This window comes from Benincasa hispida, chromosome 1 (genome assembly GCF_009727055.1).
Source record: "Benincasa hispida cultivar B227 chromosome 1, ASM972705v1, whole genome shotgun sequence".
Taxonomy (NCBI): Eukaryota; Viridiplantae; Streptophyta; class Magnoliopsida; order Cucurbitales; family Cucurbitaceae; genus Benincasa; species Benincasa hispida.
In genome coordinates, this window is record NC_052349.1 from 32,534,688 (window position 1) to 32,550,886 (window position 16,199).

The 16,199-nt window shown below is 37.3% G+C and overlaps 1 protein-coding gene across 1 annotated transcript; it reads right to left on the reverse strand.

Moving 5' to 3' along the window:
* Nucleotides 1-190: 190 nt before the first annotated feature.
* Nucleotides 191-3,535, reverse strand: LOC120075116 (cx9C motif-containing protein 4). The gene is made up of 2 exons (XM_039028293.1): nt 3,411-3,535; nt 191-685 (listed from the first exon to the last, which is right to left on the reverse strand). The coding sequence occupies exons 1-2, from the start codon at nt 3,494-3,496 to the stop codon at nt 562-564; spliced, it is 210 nt and encodes a 69-aa protein (XP_038884221.1). The 5' UTR covers nt 3,497-3,535; the 3' UTR covers nt 191-561.
* Nucleotides 3,536-16,199: the final 12,664 nt, after the last annotated feature.

The following is a 16,199-nucleotide window of genomic DNA, read 5'->3' on the forward strand; positions in this document are numbered from 1 at the left end:
TCAGAAGCAGGTAGCACTTTTGAGGAAAAGGGTCTGACTAGTTTAACCAAATTTCAAGAGCTCAAGATGATTATATTCTCTTTTCTAAGCTGCTTTGGTACTTCTAAGACGCGAGCTTTTCCTTTCTTGCAAAAGAAGGTATACATGCGAATGTACAAATAAATCATGTGATTTTTTAAGACAATTGAGATCCATGAACTTGGAATGCATATCATTCAAGTTTAATATATTCTTTCAAGTAATTGTTGTCTAAATCAGGGAAGTACAAACCGAAACAAAGTTAAAATTAGTCGTCATTCTTTTATCAAGGTTTAACATGAAGGTAAAGAATTAAAATATTTTGTTAGAATGGATTTCTCGGTGATTGATTTGGGAAGAAATGGCAACTTTATTAGCTCGGCTGATCAATCAAAGATTTGATCCCCTTGGTCTCATCTCTTTCCTTCACCTATATCGCAAAACGTGGTGCCTTTTTAGCTTCCTGCATCGACACCTAGAGTTAAAGCAATAGCTGATGGGGTGTGTCACTTCTAGATTGAATTGCATCTGAGATGTCTTGAATCAAGATTTCTGGCTTTTCGGCTTTGGCATTTGCTTTAAGAGGTCAGAAACAGAAGCACAATGTGTTGATTTGTAATCGCAGTTCTCACAGCAATATTGCAACAGTTGAATGACCCTGACGCACCTACAACCATGTCAATGCACAAATTGCTTAGGAACATATCAATTTATCTACATGCAAAAGCCTTCTCCATCACACAAACAAAGTGTTAAGGATATCTAAGAGTTGATATTTGTTTGCACAATGAAATCTAGAAAACATGGACACTGGCACAATGCAGACTCGTCATGAGGACAAGCAGCGATTCCAAAAAGAACGAGCATAAGCAAAGCATATCGCTGATCCACATCGATGGGAGTGAAAAATAAAACAAGAAAACATCCCAATTCCTCCCAAGGAAAGAGTAGGTTGCTTAACCCATTATAACCCTAAAGGTCAAATATTCGTCTTTTCAAAAAAAAAAAAAAAAAAAAGAAGAAGAAAGAAAAGAAAAAAGTGTCAAATATTTGTCTACATCGACATAACTCGGACGTTGGAGCATCCCTACTCTTTTTAAGAGGTTGTAAGTTATGTGTTGTAATCTTCTTGAAGGGAAAAAAAACGAAGCGAAGGATTAGGTTTTATACTTCAAGAAAGTTTCAACAGCACAATGATATCCACACGTATAAAACAGCAATGTCCACATCATCTTGACACTTGCCAAACTTCAACATTATTACAGAATGTAATGCAGCAGGATGGTAAGGTGAACAGCTATTTATCTCTCGTGTAAACCAACGTGTTTATCCAATCTCTCCAACTGGAAAATGGGAGGAACTTAACTTTGGGAAGAGAGATGAATGGAGAGCTATAAACCTAGATTCTACATTACCCAGTTTGCTGCAGCAGCTACCAAACAGAACAAAGGGGTGGCTGAACAGGACAACAGCCAGGATCTGTCGGGTTCTTTATTTGCATTTCTTTTTAAGAATTTAAGCAGCACTATCACTCATTGGGGACGACTTCTTAACAAATATGCCCATGAAAATCAACTTCTTTACCTGGTCCTCTTTTTGCTCTCAGAAGGTTAAAACGTCCCATCCCATTATCTGCATAAATTCCCAAACCGTGCAAAATGTGAAACCTCTATCCAGTATCCATTACATTCTCGCTAGGAAAACTCGGGAAAAGCTTTATGCCAAGTCTGATTGTAACCCTTGAGGTGAAGGATTTCTGTTGAAGATGTTTATTATTTACAGTCCCTAGTTGAATTCCAAAGTCAGGCTTTTTTTAAGTCTACCTCATTATGAACTACTTTCAGGGAGATTAGAAAATAATGAATCCGTGCTGCTGCTTCTATTTGTATCTACTTGGCTTTTGGGACATGGGGATGGATTACTAACCTGCTATCCGCTAGGTGGTCATCCTTCTCTTTCAATACAAAAGTTTATCTAAAATAATGCATATAACTTTTTGTTGATCAGCAATTTGAAGGTTAAAGCATTTCTCCCGAATTAGGTCAGCAGGCAAGTTTTCCAAGAACCACATCCTTTAGCATATACTTGAATCCAAATCCAACTTCTCACTGATCAAGTAATAATGATAGAACTACGACAGACACTTCATGCATACAACATAGAAAAGAACATACTTCAACATCTACTGGACATAAACCAGTCAAACATGGTCAATACCAGTGAGCTTCAAAACTTTGAACTAAAATCAAATTGTCACAAAATATTCGGGTCATCGGTTATGTACATTTTTTACAACCTTCCAGCATAAATGCACCAAATTTATACCTCTAGTCAGAAGAAACTACCAAAAGATAACAATAAAGAGAAATAAAATAAGAAAAAGGGAGGAAGAAGGAAGGAGCTTTGTATGCCATATTCCACATGCACAGGCTACACAGTCATTGACAAGATAGAGTAATAGAAGCAGAAATTGAAAACGGTTTGTGAAAATGAAAATATGGTCCTTAGTAAATTCCCATTCCTCTAGCAGGGTATAACAAAGGAAAATCAAACAAACTAACCGCTTTTAGCATCCAAATAAACAACAAGAATAACTAGGAAATGTGGAAATTTGGTGATCTTCATGAACTAATGGAAGGGGCTGAAAATCAGAGTAGAATATACACGAGCTGGATGAGAATTAAATAACTCATAAGAAACCATAACTTCGCAGAAAATAATTTATAATCATGCGGGAGGATTGACCAACCCATTGTGGCAAGAAAGAAGAAGATTGATCTTCGGAACGTGGGAAGTAAGCTTTGTCTTTAAATATCAGATCAGAAGTACACGAAAACGCATCTCAATTTCAAAAACGAACAAAAGATAGTTCAAAGCAACACAAAATTATATAAAATTCTTATGCACAGATACAGACCTCAGTAAGCTATCCAAAAATTCCCAAATCAAGGATTACAATACTTGGGTTAAATACGTCGGTCAATGAACCAAACATGAAACGGAAACAAAACGGATCAGAACTGAGAACCCAAATGTTTGCCACATCGAAGAATTAAACCGAAAAGCCTTCCTGTTCCATTGCTTAATTAAATTTTTGTTTGCTCTCATCTCACACGGCAAAGGTAGATTATAGATAATTCATTTCAAAGGATAGAACAAAGAAACACGAAGCACAAAACAAAAAGGATATATAGCAAGCCAGAGTTTCGTTAATAGATACAGGAAAACAAATGAATAAAAAGATATTCAAATGCAAGCCTTGTACCCTCCGATTCATGGAAATGACTCAATCAAACAACATCAAACATCGATGAATAGCTTAAAAACTAGAGATCCTATCATTGCAGATTCCTTGGGAAATAAATTGGAAAGAATTTTTGAAGTAAACTTACTTCTGAGGGAGAAAGTTGTTTTTGGAGAGACAAGCTTGAATGTCGCACGCCTCCTTCTTGCAGGGTTCTCTGCTCGGCGGAGGCATTTCTTTTTCGCGATGTCCAACTCGAATCTCAATGATCAACTTATATATTGTAGCATATAACAATCCACGTGGCATTTCTCTTTTCAAATTTCAGCTTAGTAGAAAGGAACAAATATAAATGTGTCACGTAGCACTTTTATTTTTTTTTAGAAAATTTTTCGTTATGGGCAAAGGAGATGAGGAGCATGATCATTGCTCTAAAAAAAATCGATAACTTTCATTTGCTAAAGTCTAATATTATTACTAAAGATGTCGTAGGCATGTGTTAAATTTCGTCCGCCTTCCTTTTTTTTTTCAATCATATTTTTATACGTCTATAAATTTAGCATCGACATAAAAAAAATGAATTGACATTTTTACTATAAATTTAAAACGGGATGAAATGTATACCATAATAACGGTTATTAACGTGAATATACTATAAATACAGTTAAAATATCATTATGATTTATGTTTATTTAATTTTAGTCTAAGTATTTTCAAATAGGGTGGTTCAAAAAATCTAATGATCCGAAAAACTCCATCAATCCAATTTAACCCGTACGATTTGGGTTTGGTTCAAATAAATGAAAACTTTATGAGTTGGATTAGTTCATGAGTTTACAAAAAATAACACAAGTCAACTTGAATTAACCCGAACTTATTATTAATTAAAAGTATATATATACCAATGCAATTATATATAGTATATTTATTTTAATTTTACTTAATTTTTTGATTTGTTTAGGTTATTTATTATCCATAAATTATTTATTATTTACTGGAAATATTTTTAAATATACCAAAATGTCACCGTTTATCATTGACATTGATAAATGTCTATCGATATCTATCTGTAATGACCTAACTTTCTATTATACTTTCAGGATGCTACTACATGCATGCATAGACTTGATAATACATTTTTCAAAGAAAAATTTGAATAACAAATAAAAGAATACCAAAACTTTTATTTCATTAAATAAAGTCCTAAAATAATAAAATCCAAAAAAAAAAAAAACATTGTTCGGAGTATTCTTGACTCTAAATTAAAATAAATTGAGCAAATAAGTAAATTAATAAATGAATAAGTGAAATAACCAGAGTTTGAAATGCTAGACTCCTAAACCAAAACATATAAAAATAATAGAAACATAAGTGTAGAAGCGATATCGTGGCCCAATGGCCAGGTCATGGATCCTTCATATCATTCGCTGGTTTATCTTTATCTTTACCTAGAAAAAAAAAACATGAAGAGGAAATGATGAGTATATAAATATACCCAGTAAGCGGCCCACTATTGGGTCCACAACCTACTATTGGGCCCACTAGGTGAATTATTAGCCTTCCTATTGAGACTAAGTGCACATTACGCATCGTAGGCATAGACTTAGGCATAAGCATAAGGAACGAACTCGGAGACATGCCTTTTGTCACAATTGCACCCTTGTAAGGGTCTTGAGGTGATTATGCGACACTTGTTCTCGCCCTTGAATAAGTCAGCCAATCTAAATCCGAATAGCCGATGACACAATGGGCGTTTCTCATAACCTCCACCCCCGCTCTTGAGAAAAGGTTTTAGAAAATGGGTTAGAGGAAAACGTTTTTGCAAACGTTTGAAAGCATGATTAAGCAATGAACATTAGTCGTATAGCTAGAAAGCAATAAGCAACAACACGACTTTATAGCATACAACTCACTAGTATAAGGATATGATGATTAGTCTTACCCTCATATAGTGCATTCTGAGCAATTTTATGATTGTCACCCTTGCATAAAAACATAGGTGAGCAGTCACTCACAACAAGATGAGCCAATAAAGCAAACTAACTTATAGAATGAAATATATAAGATGAAAGCATGATAAAAAAAGAGTTGAGATGGGCATGTGATGCGTTATTTTATGCGGTGAAATAATGAAAGGGATTGCGGTGATGGAAATTGCGTTGTGCAACAAGTTTTCTCAGCAAAACCCAAGTATAAATCCTATTGAGTTTCCTGGTAAGCCCAGGGTCAAACTCAGGGACTAAGGAAAATAATATGCGGCAATAATTTTTAGATTACTTTGCGGTAACCAATAAATCAAAGAGTTGTTGGGTAGTTGTTTACAATATAAATGTATGCGGCGAAGTTAAGAAAAGAGTTAATAATATGGAAGATGCAATGAATATTCGGGGAACGGGTTGAGAAGGGATTCAGCTAACACTTCCTAGGATTGCGTTCATGTTATGCGATCATGCTTCACACATACAATAGCAAATCATCTTTCAACGTAAATGTTATGGCTTCTAGTTTTAGAATGCATGTGATATATGCGATGATGTCTATAGGACCTACACATAAGCCTCTATTATTGTCTATGCGATGACAATTAACACTCACACATACAAGGAGACCGCATAATACTATAACCTATCTCTAGGGTGCATGCGATGCATGTTGATGAACAGAGCTTATCTCTAAGTCTCTATCTCTTGCTTATGCAGATCTAATCTTGCTCTCTCGAGTCTAGATTCTAGCCTAGCTTTCTCAAGACTTAAGTTCTTTCTTTAGACTCTCTCTCGAGTAGCTCTAAAGGGGTGATGGGCGTAATATAAGACAAGATGATCTCATGCAATGAAAATCCTAGGTCATGTTAGCTAAGTTCTTCTCAACCCATTCGATAGATTTAGTTACTCATGCGTGCCTTTAAGAGAGTGAACAGATGTAGTTAAGCAAGTTTCATTTTATAGATATATAATTGAAATACAGAATAACAATGTGGAATAAGAATAAAGAGCCTAGTAGCAATCTCTTGCTTCCCAAGGCTTTTACACTGTTCTTCTCTACTCTGCTCAAAAGATAATCTTGCTCTCGCAAGAGTCGACCCTCTCTCTATTTTTCCACGCCTTCTAGGTTCTCTCTCGAGCTGACCAGAGCGATCTTCCGGCATCTCTTCCCTTCTCTCGGTCCGCCTTCTAAGTATAAGAAAACTATGAATAGGGCTAAGTATTTATAGGAAAAATTCTCTAACTGAATGAACTTCTTCACTGAAGGTGGCCTCTGGTATTTATAGAGGTTCGGGGTGAAAGGCTTATTCTCTCTTATGATTGCATTGATGGGATGACATTAATTCTCTGTCTGATGCGCCGAATATTTGTCACCGAAAAGTTGAGTGTACTTGCTATAGTAAGTCGTTAACGGCTTGTCAACTTAATTCAGAATCGACCGTCATCAGCTTTCTGTCCCATCGTGATTTATTACGCTTTTCACCTAGATGTGCCCACTAAGATGCGTCGACTCTATACGGCAACCTTCTTGAGCAGATATTCGCGAGCGCAAATGATCGCATAGCCTTGCGTTAACGCAATTTCTTAATGTGCTCGACCGTTGATTTCTTTGGATCGCATTTTCTGCCTTGCGTCAACGCATATTCTTCTTGAGTAGATATTCACGAGTGCAAATGAACGCATAGCCTTACATTAATGTAATCCCTTAATGCGCTCGGTCGTTGTTTTCTTTGGATTGCATTTTCTGCCTTGCGTCAATGCATATTATGCACAAAATTACATAAGTTAACTGTTTTAATGCGATGGACGCATGCAATTGTAATATTGTGAACTTAATGATTTTGGAAATATTGTATATTTTTATCAACGCAATCCTACATTATTTTATAACTTTGCGCTGTAATAACGTGCATTTCTTCCCGTTATCAGTATACGACCATGGGCAATAGGCCCCAGACAAGCATGACGTGACATTCTCCCCCACTTAATTGGTTGACGTCTCCGTCAACCGACTCTGCTCGAACTCAGTGATCGTTGGAGTAGCATTCTTCAGGTCTTCTATGCGCTCCCAACTGATTTCTTCATTAGGGAGGTCCTTCCATTTCACCAAGAATTCTATCAGTTCTCGTCTTGGTTTCCAATACAGTGTGTACGTTTGTCCAGAATCTGCTTCTGAGTTGAATTCTTCATCATGACAGGTGGATGCGTTAACATGTTACGCTGCTCATCATCGAGATTGGGGTAATAGGGCTTCAGTTTACTCACATGGATGACAGAATGGATCATCATCCACGAGGGTAGTTGAACCCTATATGAGGTTTTCCCAACTTTCTCAACCACCTCAACCGGTCCTTCATATTTTTGAATGAGGCGTTAGTCTCTCTGGCCCTGAAAACGGAATTATTCTGGTCGCAGCTTGATCAGAACTTTGTCCCCAGCTTGGAACTCGAGGGGTCTGTGTTTCTTATCAACCCAGTTCTTCATTCTCGTTGATGCTTTCTCTAAGTAGGCTTGTGTTGGGGTTGATGCCCTAAAGTCTCGTGTCCTGTAGTTTGTAAACATTTTTTGTACGAATGCTTGTGATGTATAATATATGATATTTACTTCATTCTTGACTTTGCACATTTAGATGTTTTATTTGCTTTATCACAAACTAATAAACTCAATATCCCTGGTTGTCTTTATGTAACTTAAGCATGTATGTAGTGACATACAAGTGGATCATGTCTTAAGTGATAACCAAAATGGTCTGTAGTATATGGATATAAGAGGGAAACCTTATCCTATTAACACTACGGACGCGGCCCGCTTTGTGGAATAGTTACAAGTGTTGTGACTTGTCACAGATGGTCTGATCCTGATTATTCGTGTAGGGGACATGCGAGCGGGGGCCAATACAAAGAATTTGTATAAGACCTGACCACGAAGTGTTAACGTCTCTTCATATAACTCTGTTCATGACAAAGATTTCACTTCACTAGGATAACCATAGGTAACATGACCTCAATCCTGAGTGAGTTGGGAACTCTTGCCATTGAGAGCGGTCTTTTGATTTGCACGGGTGCGAGTGACCAGAGCGCCTACTCAAACCTACCACTTTGGGGATTCGTCTGATTTGGGAGTTGGGAACTCAACTTCACAAGATAGAGTTCACTCCTTCCCCGAAGCAGGGGTAAGTAGATAGATTGCTCCCTTAAGGGCTAATCCCGGGGCTTGAACGATGTGACACTACACATATTTTCATGGCCCGAAAGGTGTTCACACATAGTAGGACTATGTTATATTGTTCATTAGAGGGATCAGTGGTACTTAAGAAGTAAGATGTAACAACAAGGACAAAACGGTAAATTGGCCTAGCTGTACTTACGAGCATCTATGAAGGGTTATCGTACTAATAAGTTGGTTATATCCAATGGACGTAGAAATATATCTATGGTAAGAAGAGTTCAATTGTCGGTCTTTAGTGGAATGCCTGACAGTTAACGGATGGTGGATATCGTGGCTAAAGAGTTTAGTTATTTATTCACGTACCGTTGAAGCTTCGAGGCATAGGTCCATAAAGTCCCCTTGGTAGCTTGGATACAAGTTGAGAATAAGTTTTTGGTTCAGTTTGAAATATTCAAATTGATAAGATATATGATATAATTAATATTATGTATGAGATACATTAATTTGGAGGAAATTGGATATAAATATGATTTATATGTAGTGAAGGAAAAATACTATGGTTAATATATGATATTTAACCATAGGTTATGAATATAATGTGATTATATTTATTATTTATTAATTGGACAGTTATTGGATAATTGGACGACGTCTCTTTTGTTTTCATAACGGTTGAGTAAGATGAAGAATTGATTTGAGACGCTTAAATAGATCACGGTGTGTTAAGCATTAGAGCGCGACATAGTGTTGAAGTGTGTCATCGCTTAGTAAAATCATAGCCTATACGATAGTGTCGAACGATCGCTTACCTATACGATAGTGTTGAACGATCGCTTACACCCCCGCGCGCTATTTACTAAACGATTGCTTACCTTTTACTAAGCAATCATTTAACGTCCGAGATTTACTAACTGATCGTATAGACGATCGTTTACCTTTTCCTAAATGATCGTATACTTCACCTAAACGATCAAGTATTTTATCTATACGATAGACGAGTTTTTCTCCCACTTGGTTGATCGTTGTATATGATCTCTTTACCTTCTCTCCTCTACCAAATCCAAACAAAGCCCATTCTTTGGATTCTCACTCTGAGAATACTAAGGCCTCTAAGTGGTGGTGTCGTCCTCGTTTCCTTCTGTTCTTGTGGAGACCGTTCGTGGTAGACGATTGAGTGTTGTTGAATGATAGCTTGCGATTCCTTTGAAAGTGAGATTTGCTGTGAAGAAAAGTCTTCAACTTGTATGATCTCTCGGTCTCTTTGATCCTTTAAGCATGCCAGTAATTTAGTGTTGTGAATGCATATTTGTATGTTTAATTTATATGTGAAAATTCTGTCACAATGAATTGGAAAGATCCGCTTCTGCTCATAGGTACTGTTGAATAAGAGTTCCTTCAATTGGTATCAAAGCACTTGGTTTCTGATATTCTAATTCATTGCTGCAAAAGAATTGCATTTACATTCTCGGTGGGTGCAGCATGTCTACTCTCTGTTTTAATTGTTAAATCTTTTGTGGATGCATGGATTAATAGAGTTTTCTGGGATGTAACCTCGGTTTGTTAAATTCTCTAGTTAATTGTAAAGGCCCCTGCATTTTTGGGGACAATTAATTGCTATCGAGTCTTTAATTTCAAAATTAATTTGGGTCTTGAGTCGTTCGTGAAGAAGTTCGGAGCAAGGGTTGCTGTTCTTCAAGGAAGAAGACGATCAAACGTTGGTCGAGTCATGTAGACGATGAGGTAGACGATCGCTGAGTATCGGATGCTCGGCTGTCATTTAACGCGCATGCGTGCTAAACGATCATATAGCTCAGCAAGCCTCATCGCTTAGTTACTGACTATATAATCGCGGAGTAAAAGCGCGGTAAATCATTTACCTTTCGCGTGTTAAGCGATCGTCTAGACGATCAGGCTTTGTGGTCTCGTTGTCATCTATGCGATCATTTAGCTTTCGCGCTATCGTCTAGTGTGCACTACACGATTGTTTACCTGGAGGCGTTTACTATACAATGGGAGCTTCGCCTGACGGTTAAGACCCGATTCGCTTGTGAACCGGTTTGCTTGGTGGAATAATGTAATAGATAGAATTTTTATTCCAATTTTGTGTTGGTTCATCTCGGTTCATTAATCCATGGTTTTATACGTTCGATGTATGTTTTTTTTATGTCATATGCTATACACATATAGATAAATCCTACCTTAGGTTATGCACTGGTCATGCATCTTCTCTTTATTATAAGTGTTATGATTTAGAGAAGCATGATTTAAATTACGTAAGAGCATGCTCATGCATCATATAATATAAGGGTTATATTTATGTATGCATTATTTATTTAGCGTTATATTTATAAGTGTTATAAATACCTCGTTATGTGGCAATGTATGTTTTAGTTGTTTCTTTTATAAAGGTTATAAAATGAAATTAGAACTAAAATTAATAATAAAAGGTTAAAGTGTAGCAAATCTTTCTATAAGAGACCTTTCATCTAAGGCCGGTTCTGTCTAGGCTGGGGTATTTAAGGTGATGGCAACGAAACACCCCTACCTAGGAACCTACCTAGAAAGGTGAATTAGATAGATTTGATGCATGCATGCAAGTTAAGGACAATCCATTAAAAAGTTTAATGTGATAACTTAAACTTGTTTTATTTCAAAGACAAAAGTTGTTTTTTAGCAGACTTAATAAATGACTTAGATTATAATCAGTAGCCAGATTGTCTAGGTTAATAAACCCCTAGGTAAAACATTCAGTGGGAGGTACTTGGGGAATTTGATGCTTCATTTAAACCTCTCGCGATTCTTCCTTATTGTCCACATCGTAAGATCTATCCTCGACCTCATGATACCATGGGAGTGTCCCCCTAAAGAATGGTGTTTGAGTAGGTTAATATCAAGGTGGATGGAGAGAATGTTCATAGCAAGTGGGAGCGAAAAGTGCGACAAAACATCCCATGGTCTCTCTCGTTGGATTAATAAAGTTTCTGCGCATCGCCTCGAGGCACCCTGGGAGTGTCCCCCTATAGGATGGTTGTTTTGTGCATTTCTTTATTTGATCTCCTATAAGAGAATAAGGTTACTTAGTCTCTTGTCCTAATCTACTTTTTTCCTCCAGTGGGCGCATTAGGGTGGGACTCTGGGGTCGAAAACGAGGTTTACACTTACGCGGAATTGTTAAAGGTTAACAGTTCTGGACCGAACAAATGGTGGCTATTAGGTTCAGTTCCAAGAGTTGGTTCTGCCTAATGGTTGAGAATGTCTCATCCCAGTGAAAGAACATTTGATCACCCCACCAGTGACATTTGTCCTGCCTTGCTGAGGCATCATTGCAAAATAGAAGTCTTGTCACTTAGGGTACTTGGAAACTATTTTGCTAAAACTAATTGGCTAAAAATGTGGTTTTGCAAAGTCTTATAAAAGTTTATTCGTTTTTTAGCAACATTTTTAAATGGCTACAACCACTATCAGTTTACTTAGTGCCAAAAAACTGAATGGGCAAAACTATTCGAGTTGGAAACATATGCTCACGACGATACTCATCATCGAGGATCTAAATGTCCTTACGGAGAACTGTCCTCCTATTCCACCTCAGGATGCTCGGACGGCGTACGAGCGTTGGACACGGGAAAATGAGAAGGCCCGAGCCTATATCTTGGCCAGTATTAGTGACGTGTTGGCCAAGAACCATGAGCCCATGGTCTCAGTACGTGAGATCATGGATTCCCTGCGGGGAATGTTCGAACAGCCATTTGGACAGCTCAAGCACGAGGCTGTAAACACATCTTCAGCTCCAAAATGGAGAAAGGCACCCCTGTTCGTGAACACGTGCTGGATATGATGGTCCATTTTTGTTGGAAGAAATCAAAGTGCAACGGAAGAAAACCAGGATCGATAAGCACTCTAATTCATTAATTTTGGCAGAAAAGAAAACATGCTTCAACAGAAAAAATGGGTTTCATGACATACCTTTGAAGAACTTCCTCTAAGCTTCGATTCAGCTGCAAATCTCCACAGGATCTAGTTGTAGACCACCCCAAGATCTTCCATGCTATCCTCTTGGAGCTCAAGATTGAGTAGTGAGACTCAAAATAAGCTGGAATTAAGGAAATTTGGAGAAGCTCACAGCAACAACCATGGAGAAGAACACCCTTCTTCTCTCAATTTTTTCTCAAAATTTCTGTTCGGTTGCTCTACTCCAAAACACTCCACAATCTTCTATATATTGCAGACATTCATGCAAAGAAGCTTGCTACATGAGATACACCTCATGCTTGGAGTTAATGAAGAGTTAAAGTGGGTTGTTGGCGAGCTAGTTCATGGAGTAAATGGAAAATCAAATTTTCCTACTTGTGTTTTTCTTTTCTTTTTCTATTTTATCAAAATTGATTTCAAAAATAAATTTTATTTAATAAAACTGAAAATATTATTAATTTTACAAAATTAATTTCATAAATTAATTTTCTTTAATAAAATCAACAAATAATTATTTAAACAATTTAAATAATTCTAATTAATTTAATATCAAATATTAAATTATTTTTTAACACAATTCCATCTTCAAATATTTAAATCATATTTAAATATTATTTCTCCAAATTCATTTAATTCTAATTTGAACACTTCAAATTAACTTATCATGCTATTCTAGAGCTTATCCATTTACGAGCTAATAGGGGGACCTCGCAGACCTACAGATCATGGGCTCCAACGATTCGAGATTAATCGGCTAAACTCATTAGACCGATCTAACCCCCATTCGTTAACTAATGAGTGATTCCACTAAAGCCCATAGCTAAACTCCCTTCACTGTAGATATATTATGTCCACTCGATATAACCATGATTAGTAAGTTAACTCTTCACAGGTTGCTCGTAATAACGGCTGGGTTGAATCTCTGTTTTACCCCCGAAATTATCTCTTGTTACTTAAGTTCCACTAATCCCCTAATGAAGAATTGATTTGTGATCCAATCAACAAATCGGATCCCTCTCAAGCCAATGAGAGGGTAAGGCCTCTTGTTCAAGACCCAGAATCAGCACTTGAAGGGAACAACCTCTCTACTAACCCTAATCGGGTAGGAGTGAATTCCCTCTTGCACCCTATGTTTCAGCTATTCATCCAGTCTTATCCCCAAAATGGTAAGTTTATTGAGCAGAGGGAATTGGTCTACTCTCACCATTTGCGGATTAAAGGATAATCTCGAACAAACAAGAGTTCATAGTTAGCTCAGGATTAAAGCTAAGTTACCAAGGTCATCGCTTTGAAATAGTTAGTCTTAAATAGTAAACAACGTTATAAAGTAAGAGTGATAGGTTTCGTGGTCCGATCTTGCACAAAACTCATTTTCATAGGACACCCCCACTTCTCATGTCTCAACATGCACGAATTAGAATCACTTCGTATGTAGCACTTTACAACTCTTTGTAACAACTACAGAGTAGGCCGCATCCAATAGTGTTATCAGAATAAGGTACCCAACCTTATTCATATACTATAGATCATTTTGACTATTTACTCGAACCTGATCCATTTGTATGTCTCCACATAAAGTTCAAGTACTCATATAATAGTCAAGAGATTTTGGTTTATTGGATTTCTAAAAAAAAATATATTCAACAATAACTTTATTGAATTCTCAGAATAAGTTCTAATGTTTACAAAACCACGAGTTTTAGAACATAAAACACAACAATTTTAACGTGGTGGAGATGAATGGGTCTAAAATCGATGAGGGCAGTCAGGTTAGCATTATCTTGCATTCATTGCCAGAGAGATTTCTCTATTTTGTTAGCAATACAATTCTTAACAAAGTGGACTATACCCTTACTACTCTCCTTAACGAGTTGCAGACTTACCAATCCTTGCTGAAAAGTAAGAAGAAAAAGGGAGGTGAAGCAAATGTTGTCTCGTCTTCTAAAAAGTTCCATCGATATTCGACCCCAGGAACCAAGTTTACACCTTCAACTTCTAACTCTGGAAAGGGGAAGAAGAAGAAGGGTGGTAAAGAGAAAGGGAAAGCGCCTGCTAACCCGCCATCTGTTGCCCAAAAGAAGCATCCACCGTTGATTGAAAAAGGAAAATGTTTCCATTGCAACTAGGATGGACACTGAAAGAGGAATTGTCCTCGCTATCTGAAGGAAGGGAAGGTAACCAAGGCAGACAAAGGTAAATATGATTTACTTGTGTAAGAAACTTGTTTAGTGGAGAATGATAATTCTGCCTGAATAATTGATTTGGTGCCACTAATCAAGTTTATTCTTCTTTTCAGGGGATTAGATCCTGGCGAAAATTAGAGGCTGGTGAGATGACGTTGCGAGTAGGCACCAGACACGTCATCTCAGCTGTGGCAGTGGGAGGCATCCAGTTAACTTTACAGAATAGGTTTCTTATATTAAAAGATGTCTTTGTAGTTTCTGAACTAAAAGGAACCTTATTTATGTAAAGTGTCTGTTATAATGCAATTACACCATTTCTTTTAAATTGAATAAAGTGTTTATTCATAAGGATGGTGTTGAAATTTGTACAGCTAAACTGGGAAATAACTTGTATGTGCTAAGACCGTTAGCCTTAAGTTCCCTCATAACATAGAGATGCTTAAATATGCCATAACTCAATCTAAACATCAACGAGTTTCTCCAAAAGAAAATGCCCAACTTTGACACCTTCGATTGGGGCACATCAATCTCAATAGGATTGAGAGATTGGTGAAGAATGGCCTTCTAAGTGAGTTAGAAGAAAATTCTTTACCAGTGTTCGAATTTTTCCTTGAGGGTAAGATGACTAAAAGACCTTTTACTGGAAAAGGTTATCGAGCCAAAGAACCTCTAGAATTGGTACATTCTGACCTTTGCGGTCTTATGAATGTGCAAGCTCGATGAGGCTATGAGTACTTTATCAGTTTTACTAATGATTACACTAGATATGGTATGTTTATCTAATGCAACAAAAGTCTGAATCTTTTGAAAAGTTTGTATTCAAGGCTAAAGTTGAGAATTCTTTGGATAGACGGATTAAAACACTTCAATCAGATCGAGGTGAAGAGTTTTTGGATTCTAAGTTCCAGGACTATTTGATAGGACATAGAATCGTTTCCCAACTCTCAGTGCCAGGTACACCTCAGCAGAATGGTGTAGTGGAGAGGAGAAACAGAACTTTGTTGGACATGATTCGTTCGATGATGAATTACGCTTCCTTACCAGACTTGTTTTGGGGTTTTGCAGTGGAGACTGTGGTATACATACCAATTGTGTTCCTTCTAAGAGTGTTGCGAGAACACCTCTGGAGTTGTGGAACGAGCATAAAGCTAGTTTACTTCACTTCCTTATATGGGGTTGCTCAGCACATGTGCTTAAGCCAAATCCCAAGAAGTTGGAATCACGGTCGAGGTTGTGCCTCTTTGTAGGCTACCCCAAAGGTACAAGAGGGGGTTACTTTTATGATCCGTTCGAAAACAAGGTGTTTGTTTCCACGAATGCTACTTTCCTAGAGGAGGATCATATCAGGGAGCACAGTTCAAGTAGTAAAGTCGTGTTACATGAGCTTTCCAACTAAACTACTGAACCCGTTTGATCGCTATCTGGGTTTCACGAAAATCCAAGCTATGGTGGCAGATGGCGACGTTGAGGATCCGTTGTCCTATCAAAAGGCAATGGAGGATGTTGATTGGGATGAATGAGTCAAAACCATAAATCTCAAGATGGAGTTGATGTACTTCAACTCAGTATGGGATCTTGTAGATCAGCTTGATGGGTAAGACCTATAGGTTATAAATGGATCTACAAGCATAAACG

Bases quoted from the DNA above. Each gene is read 5' to 3' on its own strand.
- LOC120075116 (XM_039028293.1), bottom strand. From the start codon at position 3,496: ATGCCTCCGCCGAGCAGAGAACCCTGCAAGAAGGAGGCGTGCGACATT. The intron at 686-3,410 runs GTAAGTTTACTT...ACATGGTTGTAG, and splicing joins AACAACTTTCTCCCTCAGAA to GTGCGTCAGGGTCATTCAAC.